Source organism: Puma concolor, chromosome B2, assembly GCF_028749965.1.
Source record: "Puma concolor isolate L17-30 chromosome B2, mPumCon1.1.hap2, whole genome shotgun sequence".
Taxonomy (NCBI): Eukaryota; Metazoa; Chordata; class Mammalia; order Carnivora; family Felidae; genus Puma; species Puma concolor.
Window position 1 is genome coordinate 101,425,297 of NC_141671.1, and position 15,580 is coordinate 101,440,876.

A 15,580-nucleotide genomic window follows, 5' to 3' on the forward strand; every position below is an offset into this window, starting at 1 on the left:
ATCAAATCTCTGAACCTGAAATGCCATGTAGTTTGCTTTTCACAGTACTTTTATATGATTAAGTAATAGACTAAAAACAATGGAACATCTTCCTAAGAATAATCTTAAAGTATTTTTGGATTGTAAATATTTTTATTTTAGTATCCTAAAATAGTTGGCACTACTCAATGACATTCTTCATGAACAAAAACATATTATATTTATTTAAAAAGCATACATTTTCTCTATGGAAGGAAATGCAACAATGCTAATTGTGTTTTAAATCCATGGGGACCATTAAAAAGAGTTACATAAATAATACTGTAACTTTTCTGAGCTTTCGGATAGGCAGATTATGAAAAAAAATAATTAATTTACAGATGTAAAACATTTCCTTAATTCCACATCTACCGTTTAATTTTTTTGTTGTTTTTAATGTTTATTTATTTTTGAGATCAGGCGGGGGGGGGGGGGCGCAGAGAGAGAGGGAGACAGAGAATCCCAATCAGGCTATGAGCTGTCAGTGCAGAGGCCAATGCAGGACTCGAACTCAGGAACCATGAGATCATGACCTCAGCCACAATCAAAAGTCGGATGTTCAACCGACTAAGCCACCCAGGTGCCCCAACACTCAACTTTTAAGAACTTTAATTTAAATCTATTTTTTTTTTTAATTTTTTTTTTCAACGTTTATTCATTTTTTGGGACAGAGAGAGACAGAGCATGAATGGGGGAGGGGCAGAGAGAGAGGGAGACACAGAATCAGAAACAGGCTCCAGGCTCTGAGCCATCAGCCCAGAGCCTGACGCGGGGCTCGAACTCACGGACCGGGAGATCGTGACCTGGCTGAAGTCGGACGCTTAACCGACTGCGCCACCCAGGTGCCCCTTAAATCTATTTTTTTAAGGAACTTTTTTTAAATAAAGGATGCTCAAGTATAAGGAAATCACAGATAAACCAACATATGTTATCATTTTTATAAGCGTGTGTAACATGGTATTATACCAAAGAAATAAGTACTCTCTGTATAAAAATAAGTCAAGTCATAAAATTCATACTTCATCCATTTATAAAAAGTATCCATCACTGGAAAACCTATGAGCGCAAACATTTTATCAAACTTGAATTTAAAAAACATGACAGGGGAGGGGCACCATGGGGGCTCAGTCAGTTTAGCAACTGACTATTGATTTCAGCTCAGGTCATGATCTCACGGTTCCTGAGACTGAGCCTTGTATAGGGTTCTGTGCTGATAGAGCGAAACCTGCTTGGGATTCTCTTTCTCTCCCTCTCTCTCTCTCTCTGCCCCTCCCCTGCTCTCTCTCTCTCTCTCTCTCAAAATAAATTAATTAATTAATTAAAAAAAAAAAAAAGCATGACAGGGGCACCTAGGTGGCTCAGTAAGTTAAGTACCCAACTCTTGATATCAGCTTGGGTTGTGATCTTGCAGTCATGACATTGAGCCCCGTGCAGGACTCTACACTGAGTGTGGAGCCTGCTTGGGATTCTCTCTCTCCCTCTCTCTATCTCTCTGCCCTTCCCCTGCTCATGCTCTCTCTCTCAAAGTAACATTTTTTAAAATAAATAAAAAGCACGACAAAGAAGAATATCTAATAAACAAGGGAATGACGTATACCGTGTAATCCCGGGTAATGCTGGCACTGAGGATTCAGGAACCACACTCTGAGAACCACTACCTTAGATCACGGCAAAGAGCCTTTCTATACAAAGATTCATTTAAAGAAGTATTGAAGAATCTTTCTAGGAGAGTTAGCCAGCCATTATTTGAACATGCTTAGGATGGTTGTAGGCTTTGATAGACTTCTCAGGTTAAACAGGAAGGAGGGGCTGGAAGATATCAGTCTACAAGGGCTAACTATTATCAAAATAGCACTTTTAATCTTCTGGTTGAATAAAGCAATCAGTCAGTAAGAATTTAGAGCTTTGGACCTATTACACACTCCAACTAACATTTATAATAGCACTCTATTATAAAATCTCCCGAAATGGAGAAATAAATGTCCTGTTTTCAAGATTCTCTCACTTTTTGTTTCCGACTGTTAAACACATGTTAAACAGGGAATCTGAAAAGACAAAAAGGAAGATTCCCAGGAGCCAAGAACACAGAGAAAAATCGAATCAGAGCCAAAAGGACAAGCTGCTGTACACCCCATGTTGAACTGAGACCTGGATACGGGCCCTAGGAGCTGGGGTTCTAAATCCCCACGGGAAAAAGGAAGATGACATCTTAGGTGTCTAAAACTGGGGTACTGGGACCAGCGCCTCCGCAGAACCCAGAGCCCAGGAGGCACTTCAGTGAGAAGTCAGTGAAAAGAGGACCAGAAACGCTTTGCCCTGGCTGGGGAAGCAGTAAACGAGCGTGCTGAATGTCCTGGGCCCAGTGTTGTGCAGTCTGCAGGACATGTCAAAGGCAAAGGGAAAACCTTAAAACCAGAGAGAAAATGGATGACCCAGAAAGGCGAAACCATTACGCTGATAGTAGACATGACATCAGCCCAAACCAAGGCCAGACGACCATGGAGAAATCTTCAAAGTGCTGAAAAAACTGATTTCTAATTCTATATCTACCTAAATTATATTTTAAAAGTGAGGGCAAGATAGACATTTCCAGCCAAAGCTAAAAAAAACTGGTCAAACAAGCCCTTGCTGAAAGAACCACTAAAAACATACCTCAATAAGGAGAATATGCAAAAAAAAGAAGAGCCATATAAGTAAATCTAAATAAATCCTGAACGTAAAGAAACCTAAAATGTACAAAGTTTGGGTGGGGAGAAGACAGGGTAAGTAAAAACAATAACAGAAATAGGAGGGAGAGAGCTGAGTTAGAGTTTTGAAGTCCTTCTTGGAGGAAGTCCACTTGGAGGAAACTGGGTGAATTTGACAATTTAAGTCAAATATGCATTTAAAAATGCATGCAGGGGCACCTCGGTGGCTCAGTCAGCTGAGCATCTGACTTTAGCTCAGATCATGATCTCACAGCTCTTGAGTTCGAGCCCCACGTCAGGCTCTGTGCTGACAGCTCAGAGCCTGGAGCCTACTTTGGATTCTGTGTCTCCCTCTCTCTCTGCCCCTCCCCCACTCATGCTCTGCCTCTCAGTCTCTCAACAATAAATACATGTTAAAAAAAATTGTTTTTAACGCATGAATTTTAGAGTAATTGCTAAATTAGAAAAAAAAAAAAAAAGATGTGGTTTTCAAACCGTAAGTTCAGAAAAATGAAAGAAATAAAGAAAACTCAACCAATACTTCAGAAGTCAGAAAATAAGGGGGAAAAAAATCAAAGCGTGAACCATACAAAACACAAAAATTAGAAATAAACTGAGATATATGAATAAGTACATTAATGTAAACATAGTAAACCCTCCCAACTTAAAAAGGATGTTTAGATGAGGAAAGATATTAAATTTAAAAGAAAATTAAAATTAGGGGCGCCTGGGTGGCTCAGTCGGTTGAGCGTCCGACTTCGGCTCAGGTCATGATCTCACGGTTTGTGAGCTCGGAGCCCCGTGTTGGGCTCTGTGCTGACAGCTCGGAGCCTGGAGCCTGCTTTGGATTCTGTGTCTCCCTCTCTCTCTCTGTCCCTCCCCCACTTGTGCTCTGTCTCTCTCTGTCTCTCAAAAATAAATAAATGTAAAAAATAAAAAGAAAGAAGGAAAGAAAACAAACATTAAAAAAAATTTTAAGAAAATTAAAATTAATTACACAAAAATCGATTTCAATTAGAAGAGTGCTAGTTTTTTCTCTTGAATAGAGAGTGGTTTAGCAATCCAGTAGATTCCTACAAGTGTTCTGAAAACTCTGATTCACAAAGTTATGTAACAGCAAATGGAATCAGAATTCCTCAATGCTTTGAAACTTGTTCTTTGGAGAATCAATGAACTTCTCTGCAACAGAAAACAACCTTATATTCCATTCCCATCTCTCAAGAGAAGCTCTTGACAAGGCAGTGATTCAAGGCCCTGACTGGGATAAAGTGTGACTTTCAAGACACTGGACAAGACTTCTTTCATGATCTTTGGCAGAGTCTTTGATGCTAATGTAAAAGCAATGATTCAGAGAGACCTATGGAGCTTCTTCCTTCATCAAAACAGCAAAACCAGATGTGTTACCAGGTATTCCATCAGTTTTGATGGCAAGCCACTTTTCACTGTTTCATCTCTCAATGGTCTTTCCAGTTTCCAAAATAGGTTCACAAAGCAAGAATCTTGATGACATTAGCATGCTCTTCAAGGACAGAGAAGAGAAACAAGCTTTACTAAGAAACATCAGAATTTCATTTGGTTACACGCTGCAAGAAAATGACATAACTGCTAATTCCTTTAAAACCTAGATTTGAGAGAAAACAAGGACAATATGTCAACCGTTCTAGAACAATGTCATCTGAAAGAAGACTTCATTGTTTGGCTCTCGGTCACAACCCATCAGGAGTTCAGAAAGCACCACTAAGGCCTCTCCAATCATATCACTACTTTTGCTTCCAAGATTTTGTAAGATAAGGTTTATTTGTGCTGGGGCAAATCCAAATTTAGGTAAGGTTCAAGACTTTTCAAAATAAGCCACCTTCCTGTCAAACGAATTCACACTATCCAGTATGTTTCCGGCTGGGCAGACATAGAGGTTCCTTCAGCTTTGCTGGCTTCAGGATTCCATTAGCAAGAATCTTGCCAGAGAAAAAGCATGGCTTTGTATCTCTGCTCATTCAATCTTTAGACTAAGATCAAAGGATGCACAAGTTTTGTCCTACTTTTTCTTTTCTTTTTTTCCTTTCTTAGTCTTTTCAATTTTTTTTTTTAATGTAGACTCTGCATTAATACAGATAGCATGATAAATTTGTATTGATTCTTATCAATGGGACACTGTTTGACATTGTCTCCACATGCAGCAACAATGAAAACTGAACATAATCTCACTGGATACACTGATGATCCACCACAGTATACTTGTTTAAAGTAAGAGAAGAAGAAAAAATACCTAAGCAATTTTGACTTTAAGAAGCAGGGAAAGGGTTTTAAAAAGACAATCATCAGGGGAGCCTGGGTGGCTTAGTCAGTTGAGCAGCCTACTTCAGCTCAGGTCACAATCTGGCAGTTCATGAGTTCGAGCCCTGTGTCAGGCTCCATGCTGACAGCCCAGAGCCTGGAGCCTGCTTCAGATTCTGTCTCCCTCTCTCTCTCACCTTCTCCCCTATTCACACACACTGTCTCTCTCTCTCTCTCAAAAATAAATAAACATTAAAAAAATTTTTAAAGACAACCATCAAAGTAATAGACAAATATACTTTTTAAAATCTTTTTTTTTTTTTCATGTTTTCAACCTCCAGTTCACAGATTCCTAAAGTCCTAAACTCCATTCATGTAAACAGGTAAAGAATTCCTGGTCTTTACTTTCTTACATACACAAAAATAAACCCAAAATGGATGAAAGACCTCAATGTAAGACAGGAAGTCATCAAAACCCTCGAGGAGAAAGCAGACAAAATCCTCTTTGATCTTAGCCACAGCAACTTCTTACTCGACACGTCTCCAGAGGCAAGGGAAACAAAAGCAAAAATGAACCACTGGGACTTCATCAAAATAAAGGGGCTGGGACTACTACTGGGACTTCCTTCTGCACAGTGAAGGAAACAAGCAGCAAAACTAAAAGGCAACGGACAGAATGGGAGAAGATATTTGCAAATGACATATCAGATAAAAGGTTAGTATCCAAAATCTATAAAAAACTTATCAAACTCAACACCCAAAAAAACAAATAATCCAATGAAGAAATGGGTAAAAGACATGAACAGACACTTCTCCAAAGAAGACATCCAGATGGCCAACCGACACATGAAAAAATGCTCTACATCACTCATCATCAGGGAAATACAAATCAAAACCCCAATGAGATACCACCTCACACCTGTCAGAATGGCTAACATTAACAACTCAGGCAACAACAGATGTTGGCGAGGATGTGGAGAAGGAGGATCTCTTTTGCATTGTTGGTGGGAATGCAAGCTGGTGTAGCCACTCTGGAAAACAGGATGGAGGTTCCTCAAAAAACTAAAAATAGAACTACCCTACGACCCAGCAATTGCACCACTAGGCATTTATCCATGGGATACAAGTGTGCTGTTTGAAGGGACACATGCACCCCCATGTTTACAGCAGCACTATCGACAATAGCCAAAGTATGGAAACAGCCCAAATGTCCATCGATGGATGAATGGATAAAGAAGATGTGGTACACATATACAATGGAGCATCACTCGGAAATCAAAAAGAATGAAATCTTGCCATTTGCAATTACGTGGATGGAACTGGAGGGTATTATGCTAAGTGAAATTAGAGAAAGACAAAAATCATATGACTTCACTCATATGAGGACTTTAAGAGATAAAACAGATAAACATAAGGGAAGGGAAACAAAAATAATATAAAAACAGGGAGGAGGACAAAACAGAAGAGACTCATTAATATGGAGAACAAACTGAGGGTTACTGGAGGGGTTGTGGGAGGGGGGATGGGCTAAATGGGTAAGGGGCACTAAGGAATCTACTCCTGAAATCATTGTTGCACTATATGCTAACTAATTTGGATGTAAATTTTAAAAAATAAAAAATAAAATAAAATAAAATATATCAATAATAAAAAAAAGAATTCCTGGTCTTTTATTTATTTTTATTTATTATTTATTTACTTATTTATTCATTATTTATTATTTACTTTTATTATTTATTTATATGCATTTGAAATGAAAAATACTAGCAAATATCGGACTTGACTACTGTGGCAGAATGTATCTTCCAAAGATGGCCATAACAGTATCTCTGGGACCAAATGCTCTCTAGAAATTGCCACCATCCCAGCAAGAGGTGAAGTCTATATGGATGCAGATATGCCTCACTTGTAACCAACCAAATGCAGCAGATATGAAATGCATAGCTTGTGAGGCTTTATCCAAAAACAAAACAATGCAACCTTCTTCTTGTTCACACTGACACTTAAGCTTGATCTGCCTATGCTGAGGCCACCACGTTGCACAGAAGCAAGGCCACATGTATGTACTCTGGTCAATGGCCCTCGTCTCTTCAAGTCCTCCCAGCCAAGATGCCAGATATGAGAGTGACAAACTTTAAAATTATCAAATAATTATCCAAAGTATTCCAGCCCCCAACAGTTGATCCCAACCTTCAGATTTTTTCAACTGCAACCCCCATCATCAGAAGAGCTGAGAAAACTTACCCTCACTGTGCCCCTTTGGAGTTCCAAACTCATAGTACCTATGTGCATAATAAAAAGTGTGTTTTATGCCACTGAGTTTTGTAATAGGTGTTAGGCAACAATCCTTACTGGAATAACTACCTCAAGGGAAGAGAGGGGGAGTTAATCTCATTTCTAAACTTGCATGTTTTTAACCTAAACAAAGTTAGTCTTCCTATCTACAAAAGACTGGAAAAGTGTGATAAAATTATGTCTACCACGAAAATTTTTAAATACATAAATCAAAACTTACACTAACCATTCCTGATTTTCACAAATGACATTAAAGGCATTTTATGCTTCAACTCTTAAGTAAGTCCCACAGAAATTATATGAACAGGTCATAAGCTAGATAAATTGCTTATATAAATTGTGATTTCTTTTCCCTTGTGAGAATTAATCTCTTCCCACTAGTTAGAAAGAATGATTAATAAAGTACAACAACACCTGATATATCTTCTATATGTAGTCTACAATTGATGGTGAACTTTTACTGCACAAGCTAAAAGACTAGAAAATATATAAACATTCTAAACAAACTAGTTTTAAAAGAGAATAATAAAAACTAGCCATTATAAATGCAAAAAAAGGGGCGCCTGGGTGGCGCAGTCGGTTAAGCGTCCGACTTCAGCCAGGTCACGATCTCGCGCTCTGTGAGTTCGAGCCCCGCGTCAGGCTCTGGGCTGATGGCTCAGAGTCTGGAGCCTGTTTCCGATTCTGTGTCTCCCTCTCTCTCTGCCCCTCCCCCGTTCATGCTCTGTCTCTCTCTGTCCCAAAAATAAATAAAAACGTTGAAAAAAAAAATTAAAAAAAAAAAATGCAAAAAAGTAAATGAAGTCTTACTAAAGTGTAATCACGGACTCAAGGCAATAGAAACTGGTTCGGAAATAACCCATCTAGCTCGATTATTCAGAAGATTCCTATCTGTTCTAGTGTCTGGAAATAAAGAGAGAAAAAGAAAAAACACACATCAAAGAAACAAGTACTGGGGTGTCTGGGTGACTCGGTTAAGCATCCAACTCTTGATTTGGGCTCAGGTCACGATCTCACAGTTCACAGGATAGAGCCCCGTGATGGACCCAGTGCTGACAGCACAGAGCCTCCTTGCGATTCTCTCTCTCTCTCTTTCTGCCCCTCCCTGCCTCTCTCTCTAAATAAATAAATAAACTTAAAGAAAAAAAAAAAAAAAACAAGTACATAACTTGGTGAGGATTGAAAAGCATCACTAACCTGGGGTGGCTATGGCTCAGTTGGTCGAGATTCTGACTTTGGCTCACGTCATCATCTCACGGTTCAGGCTCTGTGCTGACACCTTGGAGCTTGGAGCCTGCTTCAGATTCTGTGTCTCTCTCTGCCCCTTCCCCCCCCACTCGCTCTCAAAAATAAACAAACATTAAAAAAAAAAAAAAGCATGACCAACCACTGACCTGCTGATCCTCAGGCACAACAAAGTTGAGTTGCCCATCCCTTCCTCCTCCCCAAATCTTAACAACGTATGGTTCTTGTTCCAGCTAGAAACACTGTGGAGTAGGGAAGGGATACAATCACATCTACAGTTTAAGAAAACTAATCCAGGAGCGCCTGGGTGGCTCAGTCAGTTAAGCGGCCGACTTCGGCTCAGGTCACGATCTCGCGGTCCGTGAGTTCGAGCCCCGCGTCGGGCTCTGTGCTGACAGCTCAGAGCCTGGAGCCTGTTTCCGGTTCTGTGTCTCCCTCTCTCTCTGTCCCTCCCCTGTTCATGCTCTGTCTCTCTCTGTCTCAAAAATAAATAAACGTTAAAAAAAAAAAATTTTTTTTAAGAAGACTAATCCAGTGGCTGTGTTGAGGCCAGGACAGGCAAGAAGGGAGAATACTCTGCTGCTAAAGTTTAGGCACAAAGAGGGCTTAGATGAAGGCAGTAAAAATAAAATGAGAAAGGTAAAGAGGAAAAACTTTTTGAGAGAAAAATTAACAAGGTTTGGTAATCAAGTTGGGTACATCTTGAGCTATTACAAAAAAGGCATCAGAGAAGATACATAGTTAGATAAGATTAAGTTTTGGTTTCTGTGCCTGAATTAAATATGACTGAAACTATAGTGCAACATCAGAAAGTACTAATATATAGACATCTAGCTAGAAAATGAAATATATGAAATCACCCAGAATTCTAAATTATACAGACATGAAGAAGGTATCAGCCAGTGGGGTCTTCCAAATTGGCACTGTGAAATACAGAGATATGAATAGAGAGCCAAGTGAGCAAAGGCAAAGGGTATTCACAAAAGTACTCAAAATAGTAAGTCTCCAGCTGAAATCCATTCTGTAAACTCTATCAGGACAGAATTATTACTCTCAGTGTTGTTCTTCACTATTATATCTACACATATGGAATTTATTGAATGAACCAGTAATTGAAGTACATTAAATACAACCTCCATAAATGTATCTATACCTCCAAAAATATAATCTACGGTGGCTTCAAAGGATTTCTTATGGATTCAAACCTTTCAAAAATTCCAGCAAGAGAATGGAAAGAGAACGGTAGCCAAACTAGAATATATGCTTTTGGAATTTTGAAAAAGCCAAAAATTCTCGGTTAATAAGAATTAAACCAAATTTACAGCAAGAAAACTAAAGTAATTAGAGAATATAGTGTTAAGTCAGAAAAAGACAAATACCATATGACTTCACTCATATGTGGAAATTAACAAACAAAACAAATGAGCAAAGGGGAAAAAAAGAGGGAGGCAAACCAAGAAACAGACTCTTAATTACAGAGAACAAACTAATGGTTACCAGATGGGAGGTGTGGGGGTAATGGGGGGAACAGGGGATGGGGATTAAGGAGGGCACTTGTGATGAGCACTGGCTGATGTACGGAAGTGCTGAATCACTGTACTGTATACATGAAACATACACTGTATGTCAACTAACTGGAATTTAAATAAAAACTTAAAAAAAAAAAAGAAAACTAAAGTAACTAGAAGAGGAAAACATGGATTTAATAATTTTATAAACATAATGTCTTCCCTAAACCTTCTTCAAAAAATAATGAATTAAATGCTGAGATGAAACTGAGTATCACCAAAAGTCAACAGATAGTAAGAAGCAGCTTAAAATGGATGATCTAATTTATAAAATTTAAATGTAAAAATATTTAAGGGGCACCTGGGTGGCTCAGTCAGTTAAGTGTCTGACTTCAGTTCAGGTCATGATCTCACTGTTCATGAGTTCGAGCCCTGCATTGGGCTCTGTGCTGACAGCTCGGAGCCTGGAGCCTGCTTCAGATTCTGTGTCTCCATCTTTCTGCCCCTCCCCTGCTCACACTTGGTGTCTGTCTGTCTGTCTGTCTGTCTCTCTCTCTCTCTCTCAAAAATAAACATTAAAAAAAATTTTAATAAAAAATACTTAAAATTACTTGACATCGCTTTTACAAATGGGCAGACACATACACACACAAATTAGAAGAAAAAAGAAAAGAAAAGAAATCAGAGGTATAGATCCTGAACAAAATCCACCATGCCACCTAAGAGGTTGGAAAATCATTAAAAGAGTATTACGGGCATTGCTCTTGGCTCAAACAATCTTATAAGCAGCAGACAAACTTCTGGGTACAAGTCTTGCATTAAGAAGAACTTAAAAATTATTTAACTGGAATTTGGAAGGATTTCCGTTTTTTATTTAAGCTGTTCAAGTCTAATTATGAGGGGCAAATGTCAATTTAATACAAATTCAAAACTGAACTTTTACATAAGCAAGAAACCCACTGGGAAGCTCACTTTACCTCGATGGGTAAGATCCTCTGTTACAGTCTGCTTAAAATGCTTTTTTTTAAAAATAAACAGTTATGTTCTGTTGGCTTGATTTTATAAATAAACTCTTCCTGAAAGCATTTCTCTTTCTCAACCCAACTTGTGAAAGACGCAGTGTTTGCCATAAGAAATTGGTAAGGTGTTGCTATGGAAACAATATTTTAATACCATTTTAAAACACCAGTAGCTTCAAAGAACAATGAGGTAAAGAAAAAGTAAAGAGAAAAGGGGGTGGGAAGAGTACCCGAATATTTCACATTGCAACCATTACAATCATGCTGCAACAGAGCTTCATACACCTTTTTCTTTCTGTACATGGTAGGGAAGGCAGTAGGAGACATTTTAGGAGATAATAGGAGAGCAGTAGAGAAGGCAATTGATGCCAGCTGTTTTGAGTAAACAGCTGTAATCAGATCCTTCTTCCAAGAGTTAAAGAAGAAAAGGACAAAGATGTAGGGGAAAACTATGAAAAAGCCATTCCCATTCATAATTTTGGAAAGCCCTCGGAATCAAAGTAAAGCATTCTTTCAACTCTAGCCTGAAGAAAATTGTGCTGGGGGAATTGATTAAGTAATAACTCATAACAGGTAAAACCTGAATATGTTCCCTACCTAATGAAAGCTATTGAAGTGGGTGTTTTCCTTATATCTTATCTTTATTGGGTAATCAAGAAAAAAATTTGTTGTTGGTGGTGGTTTAATGTTTATTTTTGAGAGGGGAGGGTGCGGGCAGGAAGAGAGGGAGACAGAAAATCTGGAGTAGGCTCCTCGCCATCAGTGCAGAGCATGACTGGGGGCTTGAACCCACCAACCGTGAGATCATGACCTGAGATGAAACCAAGAGGCGGAGACTTAACCAACTGAGCCAGCCAGGTGCCCCAAGAAAAATGTTTTAAACTAGTGGCTTAAGTTTATTTTATCTATGTTAATAAAGAACTATATATTTGCTTATAGCAAACAGTTTATAATTAAGTGGAAAAGAAAGAGCACTATACACTTCCAAAATATATCTTGCCACAAAGAATGACACTCTTCAGATCCCTAAAACAAAGATTTAGAAGGAACAAAGTCCACTGATGGCAATCTTTTTGCTATAGAGCAAATATTTACTTGCACGTTCTAAATAGTAACATGGTTGGGGCGCCTGGGTGGCTCAATCAGTTAAGCATCCAACTTCAGCGTCATGATATGTTCGTGGGTTCAAGCCCACATTGGGCTCTGTGCTGACCGCTCAGAGCCTGGAGCCTGACTCTGATTCTCTGTCTCCCTCTCTCTCTGTCCCTCCTCTGCTTGTGCTTCGTCTCTCTCTCTCACTCAAAAATAAATAAATGTTAAAAAAAATTAAAACAAAATAGTAACATGGAACATATGAAAAGGTTAATAACAATATTTTATGCTAAAGTATTAGCATAAAACCATAAAGTCTACAAGGTACTCTGATATAAATTAAATCAGATGCCATTTTTTCCCTAAAATACCAAGCTGGAAAGGATAGCCATTACTACATGGCATATCTGAAAAGTGTTAATAACCATATTACAGGTCAACAATATAATACTGAGTTTAAACAATATGAACTTTTAATAAGCAGGAAAGGCAGAACCATATAAGATAGAATTATGTTACAGAAGACAATTTCTCATGAAGGATATAAAAACACATGATAAAAGTCCACTTAGATATAAAAAACATTTGGTTGAGTTGTGATTAATGATAATCTAATACTAATATTATCTATGAAACTTTGAGAACCCCATGTCCAAAGTAGCCTCACTCCACTTACGACTCTACTAGTCTTTCAGAATTAGTAACTGACCACCCAGACCCCTGCCACCCCCTCCTTTCCACTGACTACCTTATTTCCCCACTTACTGTTAGAATGCTTTCCTGTCCTCCCCACACTCATCCTTTAAAGTCCATCTTAACTACTTTCTTACCTGTGAAACTTTGAGAACACCATGACCAAAGTGGCCTCACTCCACTTACTCTACCATTCCTTCAGAATGGATTCATTCACAACCTGGTAGCATTTACTATACTCAAAAATGTGTCTTATCTCACTTAACCAGCATATGACCAGCATATAAGCTCAGTGAGGGAGAGAACCAGGTCATATATCGCTGTCTTTGAATAGGATCTCTAGGTCATATGTAGGCCCATGAAGTTTGAGAATTTCTGGACTATAGAATGATGAGCTATGATGATAATGGAGATAGGCTAATATAGAAAGAATACAGGCAAATCCATAAAGACAGAAAGTAGATTAGTGGTTGCCAGGGGCTGAGAGGAATGGGGGAAGGGAAATGACTACCACTGGGAGGCTCAAGTTTTCTTTATGGTATAATGAAAATGTTCTGGAATGAGACAGTAGTGATGGTTGCACAACTGTGTGAATATACTAAAAATCAATGAACTGTGCACTTTAAAATGATGTGTTTTATGGTATGTGAATTATATCTCAATTTTTAGAAAAGAATATAATAGCACTGGGCTCTTTGCAGTCTCTCCCATAAGGGAGTCTGATAACTTCAATACTCTATGGTTGACTATTAAATATGGAGGGGCGACTGGGTGGCTCAGTCAGTTAAGCATCTGACTTCAGCTCAGGTCATGAGCTCACAGTTCATGAGTTCAAGCCCCACGTCAGGCTCTGTGCTGACAGTGCGAAGTCTGGAGCCTGCTTTGAATTCTGTGTCTCCCTCTCTCTCTGCCCCTCCCCTGCCCCTGCTCACACTGTCTCTCTCTCTCTCTCTCTCTCTCTCAAAAATAAACACTAAAATTTTTTTTAATATGGAGAGTTACCTGGAAAACCATTCTCTTGAATAAAACCACCCAACTTCCTCTTTTCTATTTGTATAAACTATCTTTTTTTTAAAGTGGTTGTATTTTGTATAGACTATGGATGGCAAGTCATCTATGTCTGAAGAGAAAAGAGAAGGGATAATGAACAGCTTGAGCAGAAAGAAAGAAATAATAATTTAGACTGTAATAATTCCTTGAAATTTTAGTCTTATTATATTTCTAACTATATTACTATTATATCATCTTTTGTATCTTTCCCAAAACTAAGCAATCAAATCTGTGAAATCAGGTCACCATCTTCCCCTAACCTCTGCACCTCTTGCCTACCTCTGCTCTTCTGCTCAGTATATCATGCCATCAACCACCTAGCTGATCAAGAGAGAAACAACGTGGTCAGCCTTGTCTTCTCTTGCATTCCCCATCACTAAATGTCTGCTTCCTCCAACCCCTTTAGTACACTCCAATACAAACCACTATCATCTTTCATTTTGGCTTCAGCAAAAGCTTCTTAACAAGTCTTCCTATGTCCATTCTTGCCCCTCTCCAGTGCACTGAGAAGGCAAGGATGGTTTTAAAATCGAACTTAATACTGTCTCTCTTAAAAACCTTCAATGGCTTCCTGATATTCTTAGGATAAGCCTTAGTAATTTACAAAGTCATTCAAGATGGCCCCCGCGTAACACTAACATTCCTACCTCCAACTCTTCCTCTCGACCCAACCATATTAGACTTCTTTTGTTCCTGTAATGCCTCAAACTCTGTAGCTTTTATTTTGTGTTTTTTAGACTACTAGTATTTTATTGAGGGATGATTTACTTACAGTAAAATGCATAACTCTTAAGCGATCGGCTTGAATTCTGACAAACATATACAGCTATTTAACCATCAACCAGATCAAGACAGAATATTTCCATCACCCCATAAAGTTCCCATGAGCCCCTTTCCACTCAACCTTTCCTCCAACTCCAAGCAACCACAGTCCAATTTCTATCACAATAGGTATTTCTATCATTCCTGAATTTCATAAAATGAGATCATACGCATATGTACTCTTTTGAGTCTGTTTTCTTTTATTCAACTTAACATTTCTGAGATTTATCCATGTTACTGTATCAGTTTTCTTTTTTCCAGTTGAGTAGTAATCTTCTCTATAGATATACTATAAACTGTTTATTCATTTTCCTATTGATGGACATTTGAGTTATTTTCTGATTGGGGCTATTATGAATAAAGCTGTTAGGAACATTCTTTACAAGTATTCTACACTCATAGGTGTTATTTTTCTTGGATATATACACCTACAAACGGAACTGCTGGCTCATACAATAGGTATATGTATAAATTCATCAGAATCTGCCAAATTTTTTACCAGAGTGGCTACACCATTTTATGCTTTCACCTGTACCAGTTACTCCAATATGGAGGATATCTCCCCAACAACAGTATAATCACTCTTCTGAATTTTAGCCATTCTTTCATTTTTTCATCAACATAATATATTTATAGTGTTCAAAAACAAAACAACATAGCAGAGACTATAATTAAACAGTCCTCTGATCCACCCCTCCCCTTCCCTATATTCAACTACTTTTAACTTTTTCTGGTTTGGGTTCTCTTGATTATTTCCTATTTCTAAGTATTTATTATCACCATATTGACTTACCAACTTTAAACATTATTGATTTTCTGATATTTTCAGATGGAACTACAGTTCACTTACCACCTCCCATCGCCATGTTCTCTCTCC

General features: G+C 38.3%; 1 protein-coding gene across 7 annotated transcripts in view; it reads right to left on the reverse strand.

The window, feature by feature from the left end:
• Positions 1-15,580, reverse strand: part of CDK19 (cyclin dependent kinase 19) — a 194,462-nt gene that overhangs the window by 91,483 nt on the left and 87,399 nt on the right. The window contains exon 1 of one of the 7 annotated variants that reach the window (XM_086707594.1): positions 7,224-7,261. The exons of the other annotated variants lie outside the window; for them this stretch is intronic. Within the exon in view, the coding sequence (XP_086563720.1) occupies positions 7,224-7,256 (33 nt within the window). The 5' untranslated portion in view covers positions 7,257-7,261. Of the gene's footprint in view, positions 1-7,223; positions 7,262-15,580 lie in introns of those variants that run through there. 7 annotated transcript variants of the gene reach the window in all.